Genomic DNA, 17,429 nt, shown 5'->3' with positions numbered 1-17,429 from the left:
TGGCCTGCCTGGTTAAATAAAGGTGGAGAAAAGGGTTTGAGTGTTTAAGCCATAGTGGTTAACCAGGGGTGGGATAATGTCAGTGCTGCGTTAGATAGTAGCTGGGAGCTTGCGGTGTCGGAGACCTGAGATTTGTTTGTGATGTAACGCATGAATAATTTCATATACTTTGGGAATTGTTTGGCGAGCTACTAGTAGCTGGTGATCGACCTTTTGTAGACCACTGGCCTAGAGTGACTCAGCCTGGACATACCTCTTGTTGGCATCCACAGTCGAAATGCTCACTGTTTCTCTTTCGCTCTCTCTGTCTGTGTATTTCTCTCTGTCCTTTCTCTATATCGCTCTCTCTGTATTTCTGTCCTTTCTCTCTGCATCTCTCTCTGTATTTCTCTGTCCTTTCTCTCTGTATTTCTCTGTTCTTTCTCTCTGCATCTCTCTCTGTATTTCTTTGTTCTTTCTCTCTGTATTTCTGTCCTTTCTCTCTGCATCTCTCTATTTGTATTTCTCTGTCCTTTCTCTCTGCATCTCTCTCTCTCTCTGTATTTCTCTGTCCTTTCTCTCTGCATCTCTCTGTATTTCTCTGTCCTTTCTCTCTGTATTTCTCTGTCCTCTCTCTCTGCATCTCTCAGTATTTCTCTGTCCTTTCTCTCTGCATCTCTCTGTATTTCTCTGTCCTTTCTCTCTATATCTCTCTCTCTCTCTGTATTTCTCTGTCCTTTCTCTCTGTATTTCTCTGTCCTTTCTACATCTATCTCTCTGTATTTCTCTGTCCTTTCTCTCTGTATTTCTCTGTCCTTTCTCTCTGTATTTCTCTGTCCTTTCTCTCTACATCTCTCTGTCCTTTCTCTCTACATCTATCTCTCTGTATTTCTCTGTCCTTTCTCTCTGTATTTCTCTGTCCTTTCTCTCTACATCTCTCTGTCCTTTCTCTCTACATCTCTCTCTCTCTAATAATTACCCAGTCTAAATGTGCTGGCCAGCCATTTTCTGCTTCTCTTAACATAACCGTTGATTTATTTATTTGGGGAGAAAGGAAGGAGTCTTACATTTTATTTTGTGGTGCCAGAGCTAGAGAACAACCTTGTTACAATGTTGAGGAGTGTGTAGGTTGGTACAACATAGATTAGATTTTTTGGAAATGGAGGGATGGGTAGTGTAGCGCTTCGAGTCCCCCGCACTGGGACCATGGGACTGAGGTGTTAGGAGTCCTCTCTCTCTCTCTCTCTCGCTGTCTGTGTGTTGTGTATGTGGACAAGTTAATTTCTCCCTCCGTCCCCAACGGTAAAACTATTTGCAGATGTATTATTTCTTACGTCTGCCTCTCCTCTTCTCTCCCCCCAGTCAGCTTTGGGACTAACTGAGCATCTCAGAATGCCTCGAGGGAGGTGCTTATGTGTTCAGGATTTCTCTAAACTTGGTCTAGCTCCAAGCCCGATTCCCAATAGCCTCCCACACAAGCTTGACTGGTATCCAAGAGTGGTTGTCTCCCATGTATATCTCAGTAATTGGGGCCTGTTCAAATACTAGTCATCCTTCCCTCATCCTTCCTTCTCTTAAACAGTGTAAGATCTGATGGAGTTGCATCATTGATCCGACCAAGTGTGTGTGACCCGTGCGTGTGTGCTTACTTCCAAGTGAGCTTGATATGTTTGCCCACCCTTCCAAGTGTGCCTGATGTACAGCCCATGTTTGCTGTGTATGTCACAGGTAGGCCTGAGTGGGTGTGTTTGTGCCTTTCCCAAGTGATCTTGATGTACAGCCCATTTTTGTTTATATCACACATTGATCTCTCTGTGTGGGCGGGTGGGCCTAAACTTGTCCACTGTTCCCCAGCTGAGCTTGAAGTAGACTTCATGTTTGTGTGTGAATGTCACAAGTGGGTCTGTCAGTCATTTCTCTTTGTTTTGGCAGCCGTCCTCTTCCTCTCCCTCTCTCCAGTCCCAGCACTCTCTCTCTCTCTCTCTCTCTCTCTCTCTCTCTCTCTCTCTCTCTCTCTCTCTCTCTCTCTCTCTCTCTCTCTCTCTCTCTCTCTCTCTCTCTCTCTCTCTCTCTCTCACTTTATTCACCAATCTGTTTCTCCTTCTGCGTTGGAGAGGAATTTATTTTGTTTGTTGGTAATACGGAGAGCGATTTCTAGACATTTTCACTGGAGTGGGATGGATCAGTCACGGTGCTAATCCTGACTGATGTCCATCTCTCTGTTCCCCCTCCTTCTCTCCTGGGAATCCCCTCTCCATGTGGAATGTGTGAATATACAATTGTCAGACGTGTGTGTTTGAGGCTGGAACTGTGGAACAAACAGTTTAGCAGTTAAAAGGACTGGCAATGGATCAATGTGATGCTCTACAATGTGTGATGATGCAGAGATAATTGTGATAGTAGGATGTATAGTTTCAGTGTCTTTTTACAATGTTTGGGTGGTACATTTTGTCGTGTTGTATTACATAATGTTATCGTTTATCTAAAAGTCATCACAAAACGTCCATGTTAATAATCGTTCATTATAATATACTTGACTTCTCTCACAATTGCAATGTGAATATATTAAGGTCGTTCAGTACGTGGAGTGGTGCTGTAGATTACACCTCTTCTCTCCCTCTGCTCTGTAGATTACACCTCTTCTCTCCCTCTGCTCTGTAGATTACACCTCGTCTCTCCCTCTGCTCTGTAGATTACACCTCTTCTCTCCCTCTGCTCTGTAGATTACACCTCTTCTCTCCCTCTGCTCTGTAGATTACACCTCTTCTCTCCCTCTGCTCTGTAGATTACACCTCTTCTCTCCCTCTGCTCTGTAGATTACACCTTCTCTCCCTCTGCTCTGTAGATTACACCTCTTCTCTCCCTCTGCTCTGTAGATTACACCTCTTCTCTCCCTCTGCTCTGTAGATTACACCTCTTCTCTCCCTCTGCTCTGTAGATTACACCTCTTCTCTCCCTCTGCTCTGTAGATTACACCTCTTCTCTCCCTCTGCTCTGTAGATTACACCTTTTCTCTCCCTCTGCTCTGTAGATTACACCTCTTCTCTCCCTCTGCTCTGTAGATTACACCTCTTCTCTCCCTCTGCTCTGTAGATTACACCTTCTCTCCTTCTGCTCTGTAGATTACACCTCTTCTCTCCCTCTGCTCTGTAGATTACACCTCTTCTCTCCCTCTGCTCTGTAGATTACACCTTCTCTCCTTCTGCTCTGTAGATTACACCTCTTCTCTCCCTCTGCTCTGTAGATTACACCTCTTCTCTCCCTCTGCTCTGTAGATTACACCTCTTCTCTCCCTCTGCTCTGTAGATTACACCTTCTCTCCTTCTGCTCTGTAGATTACACCTCTTCTCTCCCTCTGCTCTGTAGATTACACCTCGTCTCTCCCTCTGCTCTGTAGATTACACCTCTTCTCTCCTTCTGCTCTGTAGATTACACCTCTTCTCTCCCTCTGCTCTGTAGATTACACCTCTTCTCTCCTTCTGCTCTGTAGATTACACCTCTTCTCTCCCTCTGCTCTGTAGATTACACCTCTTCTCTCCTTCTGCTCTGTAGATTACACCTATTCTCTCCCTCTGCTCTGTAGATTACACCTCTTCTCTCCCTCTGCTCTGTAGATTACACCTCTTCTCTCCCTCTGCAGATTACACCTCTTCTCTCCCTCTGCTCTGTAGATTACACCTCTTCTCTCCTTCTGCTCTGTAGATTACACCTCTTCTCTCCCTCTGCTCTGTAGATTACACCTCTTCTCTCCCTCTGCTCTGTAGATTACACCTCTTCTCTCCCTCTGCTCTGTAGATTACACCTCTTCTCTCCTTCTGCTCTGTAGATTACACCTCTTCTCTCCCTCTGCTCTGTAGATTACACCTCTTCTCTCCCTCTGCTCTGTAGATTACACCTCTTCTCTCCCTCTGCTCTGTAGATTACACCTCTTCTCTCCCTCTGCTCTGTAGATTACACCTCTTCTCTCCCTCTGCTCTGTAGATTACACCTCTTCTCTCCCTCTGCTCTGTAGATTACACCTCTTCTCTCCCTCTGCTCTGTAGATTACACCTCTTCTCTCCCTCTGCTCTGTAGATTACACCTCTTCTCTCCCTCTGCTCTGTAGAATACACCTCTTCTCTCCCTCTGCTCTGTAGATTACACCTCGTCTCTCCCTCTGCTCTGTAGATTACACCTCTTCTCTCCCTCTGCTCTGTAGATTACACCTCGTCTCTCCCTCTGCTCTGTAGATTACACCTCTTCTCTCCCTCTGCTCTGTAGATTACACCTCTTCTCTCCCTCTGCTCTGTAGATTACACCTCGTCTCTCCCTCTGCTCTGTAGATTACACCTCGTCTCTCCCTCTGCTCTGTAGATTACACCTCGTCTCTCCCTCTGCTCTGTAGATTACACCTCGTCTCTCCCTCTGCTCTGCTGTGTAGCTCCAGTATGTGGTGCTGTAGACTGACTTTATTCATAGTGATGTAGGCAGAAACAGTGGCAGTGATAGCCATGGAGAAATGAATGATTTTAAAGGGTTTCAGTCATTTGGAAGTGGTTTGGCTTTTTGAAGTCTGACAAAGAGCAAAACAATGTTCGGTGAAAATTGTGCCGTAGACAGGTGGCTACGAAGTCCCGTAATACGACAAACCTTTTTCAACATCTGAAGCAAAATCACTCTTTGGAACATGCAGGGAGTTTGAGTTTGCAGCACGGTGTTGATAAACGCCCCTCTAGCACCAGCCAATCTAGGGATGTTTGAGTTTGCAGCACGGTGTTGATAAACGCCCCTCCTAGCACCAGCCAATCTAGGGATGTTTGAGTTTGCAGCACGGTGTTGATAAACGCCCCTCTAGCACCAGCCAATCTAGGGATGTTTGAGTTTGCAGCACGGTGTTGATAAACGCCCCTCTAGCACCAGCCAATCTAGGGATGTTTGAGTTTGCAGCACGGTGTTGATAAACGCCCCTCTAGCACCAGCCAATCTAGGGATGTTTGAGTTTGCAGCACGGTGTTGATAAACGCCCCTCTAGCACCAGCCAATCTAGGGATGTTTGAGTTTGCAGCACGGTGTTGATAAACGCCCCTCTAGCACCAGCCAATCTAGGGATGTTTGCCCGAAGCAGTCAACACTGACAGCGTTTATGCCCTACAAGCAAATATCGAAAAGACAGACATCACAAATGCTATTATGCATTGCATTGCTAAGGATATGCTACCAATTAGCACAGTCAAAAAGGAAGGTTTCAAGAGGCTTATCAATTTAATTGACCCCAGGTACGTGCTCCCTGGCCACAAACGTGGAACAATTTTGCTTAAAGTATCATTTTGTGTAGCTCACATAATGAAAACAAATGTAACCTTTATTTAACTAGGCAAGTCAGTTAAGAACAACTTCTTATTTACAATTACAACCCACTGTTCCCCGGTAGGCCAACTGCTTTGTTCAGGGGTAGAATGACAGATTTTTACCTTGTCAGCTCAGGGATTCCATCTAGCAACCTTTCGGTTATTGGCCCAACGCTCTAACCACTAGGCTACCTGCTGGTTACTGGCCCAATGCTCTAACCACTAGGCTACCTGCTGGTTACTGGCCCAACGCTCTAACCACTAGGCTACCTGCTGGTTACTGGCCCAACGCTCTAACCACTAGGCTACCTGCTGGTTACTGGCCCAATGCTCTAACCACTAGGCTACCTGCTGGTTACTGGCCCAACGCTCTAACCACTAGGCTACCTGCTGGTTACTGGCCCAACGCTCTAACCACTAGGCTACCTGCTGGTTACTGGCCCAACGCTCTAACCACTAAGCTACCTGCCGCCCCTACGCTCTAACCACTAGGCTACCTGCCGCCCCTACGCTCTAACCACTAGGCTACCTGCCGCCCCTACGCTCTAACCACTAGGCTACCTGCCGCCCCTACGCTCTAACCACTAGGCTACCTGCCGCCCCTACGCTCTAACCACTAGGCTACCTGCCGCCCCTATGCTCTAACCACTAGGCTACCTGCCGCCCCTACGCTCTAACCACTAGGCTACCTGCCGCCCCTACGCTCTAACCACTAGGCTACCTGCCGCCCCTACGCTCTAACCACTAGGCTACCTGCCGCCCCTACGCTCTAACCACTAGGCTACCTGCCGCCCCTACGCTCTTAACCTGCCCAGTGGTTTGTTCAGGCATTAGGCATTCTTGAGTCTGAAGCAGATATGCACCTTTTTAAACATTATTTGATTAATATCGTGATAATTATGGATATCGAATGGAAAAAATATAGCGATATCGTGATAATTGATTTGCCATGTCGCCCAGCCCTAATATCTACCTCAATTACCATGTTCCTCAGCATGTTGACTCAGTACTGTTACTCTGTGTATAGAGCCATGTTACTGTTACTCTGTGTATAGAGCCAAGTTACTGTTACTCTGTGTATAGAGCCACGTTACTGTTACTCTGTGTATAGAGCCACGTTACTGTTACTCTGTGTATAGAGCCACGTTACTGTTACTCTGTGTATAGAGCCACGTTACTGTTACTCTGTGTATAGAGCCACGTTACTGTTACTCTGTGTATAGAGCCACGTTACTGTTACTCTGTGTATAGAGCCAAGTTACTGTTACTCTGTGTATAGAGCCACGTTACTGTTACTCTGTGTATAGAGCCACGTTACTGTTACTCAGCATGTTGACTCAGTACTGTTACTCTGTGTATAGAGCCACGTTACTGTTACTCTGTGTATAGAGCCACGTTACTGTTACTCTGTGTATAGAGCCACGTTACTGTTACTCTGTGTATAGAGCCACGTTACTGTTACTCTGTGTATAGAGCCACGTTACTGTTACTCTGTGTATAGAGCCACGTTACTGTTACTCTGTGTATAGAGCCAAGTTACTGTTACTCTGTGTATAGAGCCACGTTACTGTTACTCTGTGTATAGAGCCACGTTACTGTTACTCTGTGTATAGAGCCACGTTACTGTTACTCTGTGTATAGAGCCACGTTACTGTTACTCTGTGTATAGAGCCACGTTACTGTTACTCTGTGTATAGAGCCAAGTTACTGTTACTCTGTGTATAGAGCCAAGTTACTGTTACTCTGTGTATAGAGCCACGTTACTGTTACTCTGTGTATAGAGCCACGTTACTGTTACTCTGTGTATAGAGCCACGTTACTGTTACTCTGTGTATAGAGCCAAGTTACTGTTACTCTGTGTATAGAGCCACGTTACTGTTACTCTGTGTATAGAGCCACGTTACTGTTACTCTGTGTATAGAGCCACGTTACTGTTACTCTGTGTATAGAGCCACGTTACTGTTACTCTGTGTATAGAGCCACGTCACTGTTACTCTGTGTATAGAGCCAAGTTACTGTTACTCTGTATTTATTATAATTTTTTACACATTTGACTTTTTCTATTTCTGTTTTCTGTGTCTATTGTTGGGAAGGGCCCGTAGCTAAGCATTTCACTGTTGGTCTACACCTTGTTGTTTACGAAGCATGTGATGAATACCATTTGAATTGTTTGTTGTCGGACTAAAGCCTTCGCTCTCTCTGTGCTCTGCTCTGTTTAAACTAGGCTCAGTTCAGCTCAGCCCACAGAGCCAATTCTCTTGAAAGCAGCTGTCCTCTCTGTCCTCCAAATGGAGCCGCGATGCCTTCCTCACTAACCTCTCTCCCTCTCTCTCTCCACTCTCTCCTCCCTCCCCACTCTATCCCACCATCTCTGTGCCCCTTCCCTTCTTTCTCCCACAATATTTCTCCCCATTCTCTCTCACCCCTCCCTTTCTACATCCCTCTCACCCTCCCCTTCTCTCTCTCTCCTTTTCTCCCTCTCTCCCAGGTGATGCAGGTCGTCAATGCGGACGCCGTCGTGGTCAAGCTTAACTCTGGCGAGTACAAGACCATCCACTTGTCCAGCATCCGACCCCCCAGGATCGAGGGCGAGGTACGCACCCCCCCGTCGCTATATCTTTGTGTTGTGTGTTGGTGTCTTGTCCTTGGCTTGGCCACCCTGACACAGAGGATCATTACCAGCTCCATAGGGGCGCCTGCTGTCAGAGCCACTGTTTGGAAAGCGTTGATGTGGGCCCTTTCCCTCTCCCAGTCTTCTTTGAAAAGGCATTCCTTGTCTGTCTCTCGGTCTCTTCTCTCTGTCTGTCTGTCTGTCTGTCTTTCTCTCTCTCTCCCACCCACCTCTGTGTGTTTGATTGCTGCAGAGAAGTGGGCTGATCCATCCTTTCCCTTACTCACAGCTCGCCGCGTGCACACAATGAGAGACAAAATACACACACTGTCATTCACCTCTCATGTACTCCCAGTCACCACTGTAAGACAAGCATGCACACTCACTGTCACCAGGCACGCATACTTAACCGGTCACTACTCTGTCACACTCATGGTATCAGAACACAACTTTCAGTCTGTTCCCTTCTTGTACTCAACAAACACACAGCCCTACCACATCCACGCCTGTATATCTCCACTCCTCCATTTGTGTTTCCTCCCATCTAAGCCCTGCTAGAGTCCTAATCAGATTTGTCTCTCTCTGGTCGGGTATAAATTGAAAAGAGAGAGCTGGACAGAAATAGTTTTTTAATGGAGCTCTTAATGATGGAAGAAGAACAGTAGCTAAATTTAGTCATGTGGCCATCGCCAGAACAACCACACTGGAATTAGCTGGCGACCCCTGACCCCGTCTGCTATTGGCCCCATGATGATGATTCGGCACTCAGTGTAACTGGTAATTAAAAATAAAAAACGTTTTATTTAACTAGGCAAGTCGGTTAAGAACAAATTCTTATTTACAACGACAGCCTACCCCGGCTAACCCCGGCCGACGCTGGGCCAATTGTGCGCCACCCTATGGGATTCATAATCACGGCCAGATGTGATGCAGCCTGGATACGAACCAGGGACTGTAGTGACGCCTCTTGCACTGAGATGCAGTGCCTTAGACCGCTGCGCCTCTCAGGAGCCCGGGTTGCCCCTTATTTCCTCCCTGAGGCTGGGCTTTGTCTGAAATGGCACCCTGTTCCCTATATAGTGACTGCATGGTACCCCCTTACCACTGATACCAGGCCAGTTTACCATCCCCTCTAATGTGGGTTGGGTAATCTGATCCTAGATCAGTGTTGAGGACCGGAAACAACTTCTACCATGACTATGATTGCGTGATGGTTCAGCTCTAACCGAGACTGAGGAGACTGAGGAGACTGAGGAGGCATTTCCTGTTTCCCTTTGTCCTACCTGTATTGTTCCTAGTAGTACATTCAGTATGCCAGCCTTCTCTTCCACTGTCCTTCAGCCTGCGTCAATAGGGAGTCGTTGGTATTGGAGAGGAGCAGTTAGCAGAAGAATCCTACTTCTATGGCCTCGAGTCCTGAGAGCAAAGTTGAGTACCTCTTGTGGGCAGTAACAGGCTTTTTGTTTCTGACGCAAGCCAGTTCAATTTGGACTATTATCTCATAGCTCTTTGTGGCTGGAAGGCAAAGAAGAGTGACATACAAAAGAAAGCCTCATTGGTGAATTATTGTACTGTATTTAATGGTGCTGACAATAACTATTAGTCACCAATGTGCTGACTGATGTATCTAAAACGAATGAATGAAAAATGTCTGCAGTCTCCTAAATGACTGAGATGTTAATGCGTTGCTGTAAGTGTTGGGTGTTCTGAGTGGGCTGGAATCCCTGTGAGGACAGAACGTTGTTTCCTACCAAGAGTGGCTCAATATCTTCTCATAGGCAGTTCATTACGTAGGATACACCTCATTGTACAACGGGGCCAGTGTGATTGCAGGCTTTTGTTCTAGCCAAGCAGCAACACAGCAACACGTCTACTTCAACTCATCAGTCTTGATTGGTGATGAGTAGAATCGGGTGTGTTGCTGCTTGGCTGGAACGAAAGCCTGCACCCCACAAACCCTGTACTGGGTGCTCAGGTGTTTTGGACAGATACGGCTGTGGACAAGGCAGTGTAGGAGAAAATATATGCTGCAGGCCTTTTGTCTGTTGGTTTGGAATACCTTCCAATACTTACTAGTCGGCAGGTGGATTTAAAACGCTTGTTGTCTTATACCGAAATGAGCACAATACACATTAAAATGAAGTGTATTCCTGGTTAAAGCTTTTTTAATGTCTGATTTGTATCTTTATTTGTTTTTTGATAGCCTACTCAGACTGGCATAATCTCTTCTAATTTAGACTGGAAGGTATCTGAAGATCGTCATGGGGATTTCTATTCATATTGTAATGTTTAATTATTGCAGAAGGGAGAACATTAATCTGTCAGTATAGACCATGTTTAGCAGTCGGAGGCTCATAGATTTGACACTTTTTCTTCTATTACCCTTCATGCTGCATCTTCCCCTCCTCCTCACCCCCTTCCATTGTTAGTGTCTCAGATCATTAGGAGAATACTTTACTCCTCCTCTTTGTCCCTCTCCTTCTTTCCCCCTGTTCCCTTCCCTTTCACCCTTATTGCTTTCATTCTCTGTCCCCTGTCTCATTCTCTGTCCCCTGTCTCATTCTCTGTCCCCTTGTCTCATTCTCTGTCCCCTGTCTCAATTCTCTGTCCCCTGTCTCAATTCTCTGTCCCCTGTCTCAATTCTCTGTCCCCTGTCTCAATTCTCTGTCCCCTGTCTCAATTATCTCAGGCTTCATCCGTATTACTCATCCACCTGCCACTAACTCTAGCAGGCTTGTAACTGCTCGTGCATTGAGACGATGCTGAAACATCAATCCTATGGTGTGAAATAGACTTAGAATTGTCTTTATTTTATTACTTATCGTTAATGCCGTCTTTGCTGTGCTGATCAATGCACAGGTATCTTTTCCTTCCACCTCTCACTCCTACTTTACCTTGTGGCCATAGACATATAATACATCAACTCAGCAAAAAAATAAACTTCCTATTTCAGGACCCTGTCTTTCAAAGATAATTAGTAATAATCCAAATAACTACACAGGTCTTCATTGTACACTGTTTCCCATGCTTGTTCAATGAACGAGCTGATTGTCCTCGCGGTGAATTGTCCTCGCAGTGGCAGACCACGTGTAACCACACCTGCACAGGATCGGTACATCCTAACATCACACCTGCGGGACAGGTACAGGATGGCAACATCAACTGCCCGAGTTACACCAGGAATGCACAATCTCTCCATCAGTGCTCAGACTGTCTGCAATAGGCTGAGAGAGGCTGGACTGAGGGCTTGTAGGCCTGTTTTAAGGCAGGTCCTAACCAGACATCACTGCCAACAACGCATGGACCAGACAGGACTGGCAAAAAGTGATCTTCACTGACGAGTGGCGGTTTTGTCTCACCAGGGGTGATGGTCGGATTCGCGTTTATTGTCGAAGGAATGAGCGTTACACCGAGGCTTGTACTCTGGAGCAGGATCGATTTGGAGGTGGAGGGTCCGTCATGGTCTGGGGCGCTGTGTCACAGCATCATTGCCTGCAATGACAACAAGCTCAGTCCAATCTCAACGCTGTGCATTACAAGGAAGACATCCTCCTCCCTCATTCCCATATGACCCTCCAGCATGACAATGCCACCAGCCATACTGCTCCTTCTGTGCGTGTTTTCCTGCAAGGCAGGAATGTCAGTGTTCTGCCATGGCCATTGAAGAACCTGGATCACAATCCCATTGAGCATGCCTGGGACCTGTTGGATCGGAGAGTGAGGGCTAGGACCATTCCCCTCAGAAATGTCTGGGACCTGTTGGATCTGAGGGTGAGGACTAGGGCCATTCCCCCCCAGAAATGTCTGGGACCTGTTGGATCGGAGGGTGAGGACTAGAGCCATTCCATCCAGAAATGTCTGGGACCTGTTGGATCGGAGGGTGATGACTAAGGCAGTTCCCTCCAGAAATGTCTGGGACCTGTTGGATCGGAGGATGAGGACTAGGGCAGTTCCCTCTAGAAATGTCTGGGACCTGTTGGATCGGAGGGTGAGGACTAGGGCAGTTCCCTCCAGAAATGTCTGGGACCTGTTGGATCGGAGGGTGAGGACTAGGGCAGTTCCCCCCAGAAATGTCCGGGACCTTTTGGATCGGAAGGTGAGGACTAGGGCCGTTCCCCCCAGAAATGTCTGGGACCTGTTGGATCGGAGGGTGAGGTCTAGGGCCGTTCCCCCCCAGAAATGTCCGGGACCTGTTGGAACGGAGGGTGAGGACTAGGGCCGTTCCCCCCCAGAAATGTCCGGGACCTGTTGGATCGGAGGGTGAGGACTAGGGCCGTTCCCCCCAGAAATGTCTGGGAACTTGCAGGTAACCCTGGTGGAAGAGTGGGGTAACATCTAACAGCAAGAACTGGCAAAGCTGGTGCAGTCCATGAGGAGGAGATGCACTGCAGTACTTAATGCAGCTGGTGGCCACAGATACTGACTTACTTTTGATTGTGACCCCCCCCCTTTGTTCAGGGACACATTATTCCTTTTCTGTTCGTCACATGTCTGTGGAACTTGTTCAGCTTATGTCTGTTGTTGATTCTTGTTATGTTCATACAAATATTTACACATGTTAAGTTTGCTGAAAATAAATTTGATTTAATAAAATATTTAATCAGTAGTCTTCTTCAAATGAAGGAGATGATGATGTAATCTCTGCAAGAGGGAGGATATCTGATTTCATTGGTCCTCAACTCTTGGCTAGGACACTTCATTCAGGATAAATTGAGTTAGCTCTGAGGTAGCCTTTTAGTTCTGAAGGATTCTTTGGGATAAACATTTTTACCTGGCTAAAAGGCATCTGACTTTTGTAATACTGGTTATTCTAAGTTGAACTCAGAGTTGTGCAAAGTTACCTCAATAACTCCTCAAACCTGATTCATAGTATAGTGCTCAGGTAGCTCTTTGTGTGTCTGTGTTTTTCACTCTTTATCCTTTGTAGTCATTGCTTCCCTCATTGGCCAGTGTGTCTGTACAGTATGCCTTTGCTTCCTTTGTTGTGACAGGCATGTCTGCATCTCTCTTCATCCATCCACCCACTCCTCCTCCACCATCTCTTCAATCTCCCTGCCCTCTATTCTCTCCCTCTTTTTCTGTAGCTCTCTCTGTATCCCTCTCTCTCCTTTTCTGTAGTTCTCTCTCTGTAACCCCCCCTCTTTCTCCCTCTCTGGCTGTACCAGATGCGTTGACAGCATGTACTTTGTGCTCCATTGCACGGTCGTATGTTTGGGGAAGGCTGGGAGAGGGGTTAAGACCAGCATATGGAGACAAAGATGTGCTTTCACTGCTGTCTGTGGCTCTGTCTCTGTGGCTCTGTCTCTGTGGCTCTGTCTCTGTGGCTCTGTCTCTGTGGCTCTGTCTCTGTGGCTCTGTCTCTGTGGCTCTGTCTCTGTGGCTCTGTCTCTGTGGCTCTGTCTCTGTGGCTCTGTCTCTGTGGCTCTGTCTCTGTGGCTCTGTCTCTGTGGCTCTGTCTCTGTTCTATTAGCTAACCCTAGTGTTACGTAAAGGCCAAAAGCGACGCCCAGAGTAGGAAGGATACATGCATACTGACACACTACAGCATTTGTCCTTGAGAGAAAGTTGCTGGTCCAGTTGTCTGACGTGTTTCCGGGGTAACAGAAATGTCACCACGTACGTGTAGGGTGACATCTCTGCTAGCCCTGCTTTCCCTACTGCCAGATGTCTGCTAAATGCTAATCTCACTCCTGATCAGTTGCCTGATTTAGTTAGGAAGCCCACACATGTTCTCCTAAGCTGGTTGTGTCAGTAGACAGACTGGATTTGGCTTCTCATAAGTAGTCTTACGCGCACGCTCACAGCTTGTTGCTACAGTGCCTTCTGTGACCTCCCTCAGGTCCACAGTAAAAGACCGGGTACCCCCTCCCTGTCCCTCCAAGCTGAATTGGGACTTTGGGGAGTTTCCAGGGCCATTCCTGTGTGTGTGGCCGTATGGGGAGGTTCCAGGGCCTGTCCTCTGTGTGTGTGTGTGTGTGTGGTCGTATGGGGAGGTTCCAGGGCCAGTCCTGTGTGTGTGTGTGGCCGTATGGGGAGGTTCCAGGGCCTGTCCTCTGTCTGTGTGTGTGTGTGGCCGTATGGGGAGGTTCCAGGGCCAGTCCTGTGTGTGTGGCCGTATGGGGAGGTTCCAGGGCCTGTCCTCTGTCTGTGTGTGTGTGGCCGTATGGGGAGGTTCCAGGGCCAGTCCTGTGTGTGTGTGGCCATATGGGGAGGTTCCAGGGCCTGTCCTGTGTGTGTGGCCGTATGGGGAGGTTCCAGGGCCAGTCCTGTGTGTGTGTGGCCGTATGGGGAGGTTCCAGGGCCAGTCGTGTGTGTGTGTGGCCGTATGGGGAGGTCCAGGGCCAGTCCTGTGTGTGTGTGTGGCCGTATGGGGAGGTTCCAGGGCCAGTCCTGTGTGTGTGTGTGTGTGGCCGTATGGGGAGGTTCCAGGGCCAGTCCTGTGTGTGTGTGGCCATATGGGGAGGTTCCAGGGCCAGTCCTGTGTGTGTGTGGCCGTATGGGGAGGTTCCAGGGCTAGTCCTGTGTGTGTGTGTGTGGCCGTATGGGGAGGTTCCAGGGCCAGTCCTGTGTGTGTGTGGCCGTATGGGGAGGTTCCAGGGCCAGTCCTGTGTGTGTGTGGCCGTATGGGGAGGTTCCAGGGCCAGTCCTGTGTGTGTGTGGCCGTATGGGGAGGTTCTAGGGCCAGTCCTGTGTGTGTGTGGCCGTATGGGGAGGTTCCAGGGCCAGATGCGATGACCAGTGACAATCGCTGCCAAACCTTCTGCTCTTCTGCATGACCCCCCTTCCCCCCTCTCTCTTTCCCTTTCTGGTTGCTGGGACTTCCTCCAACCATGGGACATGACATGACCTTTGATTGACAGGCTGTGGGACCAATGGTGACTAGCCACAGTGAAACGTGACTTCATGTTAAGGGTACCAACCCTTTTTAGGCTTAGCTTCCTCTCTCTCCCCCCTCTGGGTGCCTCTCTGTTCTCTTTTTCACTCAACCATGTACTCTTCCCCTCTTACTTTCTCATCCCTCCCATCTGTCTCCTTCCCTCTCTCCTCTCCTCTGGTGTGGCAGTGGTGTATTTTCAGATGCGAGTTATTTTGAGCAGGCCGGGTTGGAGTCAGCTTTTTTCCCCCTCCCCCTCTCTCCAGCCAGCCTCTGCAGCAGTAGTAGGCAGCAGGACAAGCCTGGAGAAAACACAATAGTAGAGGGGGGAGATGTCAGAACAGCTCAATGAGTCACTGTTATACCCACTCCCTCCCTGTGTGTGTGTAATGGGGGCTTAACGTATAGCATAAGAGATGACGACAAACCGTTGTCTTTATGTAATGGGAACCAACACAGGAAGTGTCTCATCCTTAGGTGGAATGTATAGTTCTGACTCTTTGCTGTAGCTAGTGTGTATGTCTCATACTTATGCGGACAGAATAGCTTCCTTTCATCTCTACAGCTAAACTTTGTGTGTCATCTGCGTATAGTATCTATTTTGCCATCAAAGTGCCTGGTGTTATTTTGCAGTCTGTTTGTATTTAGTGGAAGATGTTATTTTCTGTAGTTCTTCCCCTCTGTTTTGCTCTGCTCATGCCCTCACCCCTCTTGTTCTCTCGCCATCTATCTCACTCCCTCATGCCTTCATACCCCCCCTTCCTCCCTCATGTCTCTCCATGCGTTCTCTTCATTTTGTTGTGCCTGTGGCCTCCAGCGTGGCGCACTGACCCCGTCATCTGGGGTCGTCCCACTGCACTTCCCCCGTGAATCATCTCACACCCCATTGGCTGTTTGACATTTCCCCATACGCCGGTTGGACCCCGTGCTCCTTGCCTGCGATTGGCTGAAAGTTTTTGGCCCACGCACAACCCAGCAGCTCGTATGTCATCGCCTACGATAGAGTAAGCAGAGGAGGAGGAGATGATGATGATCTCAGTGAGATTGACAGTGGAGTTAGCGGGGAGTGTGTTAGCTAGCTACGTCAATGGGTCAACCTGCGTAGCACTGTGTGATGTGGTAGTATGGAAAACATACCCAGAGGCAAGAGAAACGGGGACAGCTGCTATGACTTTAATAAGTAAAAACATCTTACCTCAGGATACTTCACACGATGACTCTTCCAGAAACAGAAAAAGTAGCACTCGGATGTTAAATAAAAACATCTTACCTCAGGATACTTCACACGATGACTCTTCCAGAAACAGAAAAAGGAGCACTCGGATTTTAAATAAAAAAATAAAAAAAGTTTGTCGTTGAAGATCGTAGAGGGTGGGGATGTTGTAGTGAGAGTGTGTCAGTGTGTCGGTGTGTGGAAGATGGATGACTGCTGCTTGAGTACCAGTCTCTTCAGCTAATCCACTTTCTATAGTCCATGTCATGTGCCAAAGATACTGGTCTCTCTGCTATCTTCAAATATAAACATTCTATCATTAATGAGTTCCAGGAGAACCCAGGAGTTGGTGTGTGTGTGTGTGTGTGTGTGTGTGTGTAAGTAAGCACAGTGCTTGTTGACATGGCTGGGGTGTGTTTGTGTTTGTGAGCTAGCGCCATGTATGTCTTGTATTAAAGCTTCAGGTACTGTGTGCTCCTCTTTCCCTCCCTCCGTCCCTCTCTCTCTACAACAGTTTCATGCTCATTTATTTAGGGAGATCTTTACACATGCAGTCAGTCTTAAATGTCGTTTCTCTAAGGCCCCCAATGTACAGTTCCATCTTCAATGTTCGTTCTCTCTCTCTACAGGCTATCCAGCGTGCCCACGCCATACACACACTGCGGCGTCTGCACGCACACAAAATGCACTCCACGCGCAGCACCTTGCAAAAGTTTTCAGGCCCTTTTGGATTTCTTCAGTTTGTGTTACAAAGTGGGATTACAACGCATTGAATTATTTTGTTTTTGTAAAATACTTTGTTTATTCGTTTAAAAGAAATGAATAAAAAGTGAACTAAAATATAGTTGTTGCTTAAATATTAAGCCTCTTTTTTTATTTTTTTTTGTCAAGGCTAAATGAGTATAGGACTACGATGTGGCTTTCTATTGAACCTTTATTAAACTAAGCAAGTCCGTTAAGAACAAATTCTTATTTACAATGCTGGCCTACCGGGGCAGAAAGACAGATTTTTACCTTGTCAGCTCGGGGATTCGATCCAGCAACCTTTCGGTTACTAGTTACTAGTCCAACGCCCTAACCCCTAGGCTACCTGCCACCCCAAAACGGGGACACACACACACACTACCGTTCAAAAGTTTTTAGAACATTTCAAGGGTTTTTCTTTTTTACTATTTTCTACATTGTAGAATAATGGCGAAGACATCAAAACTATGAAATAACACATGGAATAGTGTAGTAACCAAATAAGTGTTAAATTCTTCAAATAGCCACCCTTTGCCTTGATGACAGCTTTGCACACTCTTGGCATTCTCTCAAACAGCTTCACCAGGAATGCTTTTCAACAGTCTTGAAGGAGTTCCCACATATACTGAGCACTTGTTGGCTGTTTTTCCTTCACTCTGCTGTCTGACTCATCCCAAACAA

General features: G+C 47.3%; 1 protein-coding gene across 1 annotated transcript in view; it reads left to right on the top strand.

The window, feature by feature from the left end:
• LOC110490780 (staphylococcal nuclease domain-containing protein 1) overlaps positions 1-17,429 on the top strand; it is a 369,157-nt gene that overhangs the window by 22,872 nt on the left and 328,856 nt on the right. Inside the window, exon 10 of the mRNA XM_036944950.1 lies at positions 7,795-7,899. Coding sequence (XP_036800845.1) covers positions 7,795-7,899 — 105 coding nt within the window. The remainder of the gene's footprint in view (positions 1-7,794; positions 7,900-17,429) is intronic.

The sequence above is a fragment of the Oncorhynchus mykiss genome, chromosome 15, assembly GCF_013265735.2.
Source record: "Oncorhynchus mykiss isolate Arlee chromosome 15, USDA_OmykA_1.1, whole genome shotgun sequence".
Lineage (NCBI taxonomy): Eukaryota > Metazoa > Chordata > Actinopteri > Salmoniformes > Salmonidae > Oncorhynchus > Oncorhynchus mykiss.
Note: the sequence above shows the minus strand (reverse complement) of the source record. Positions and strands in the feature narration are given on the sequence as shown.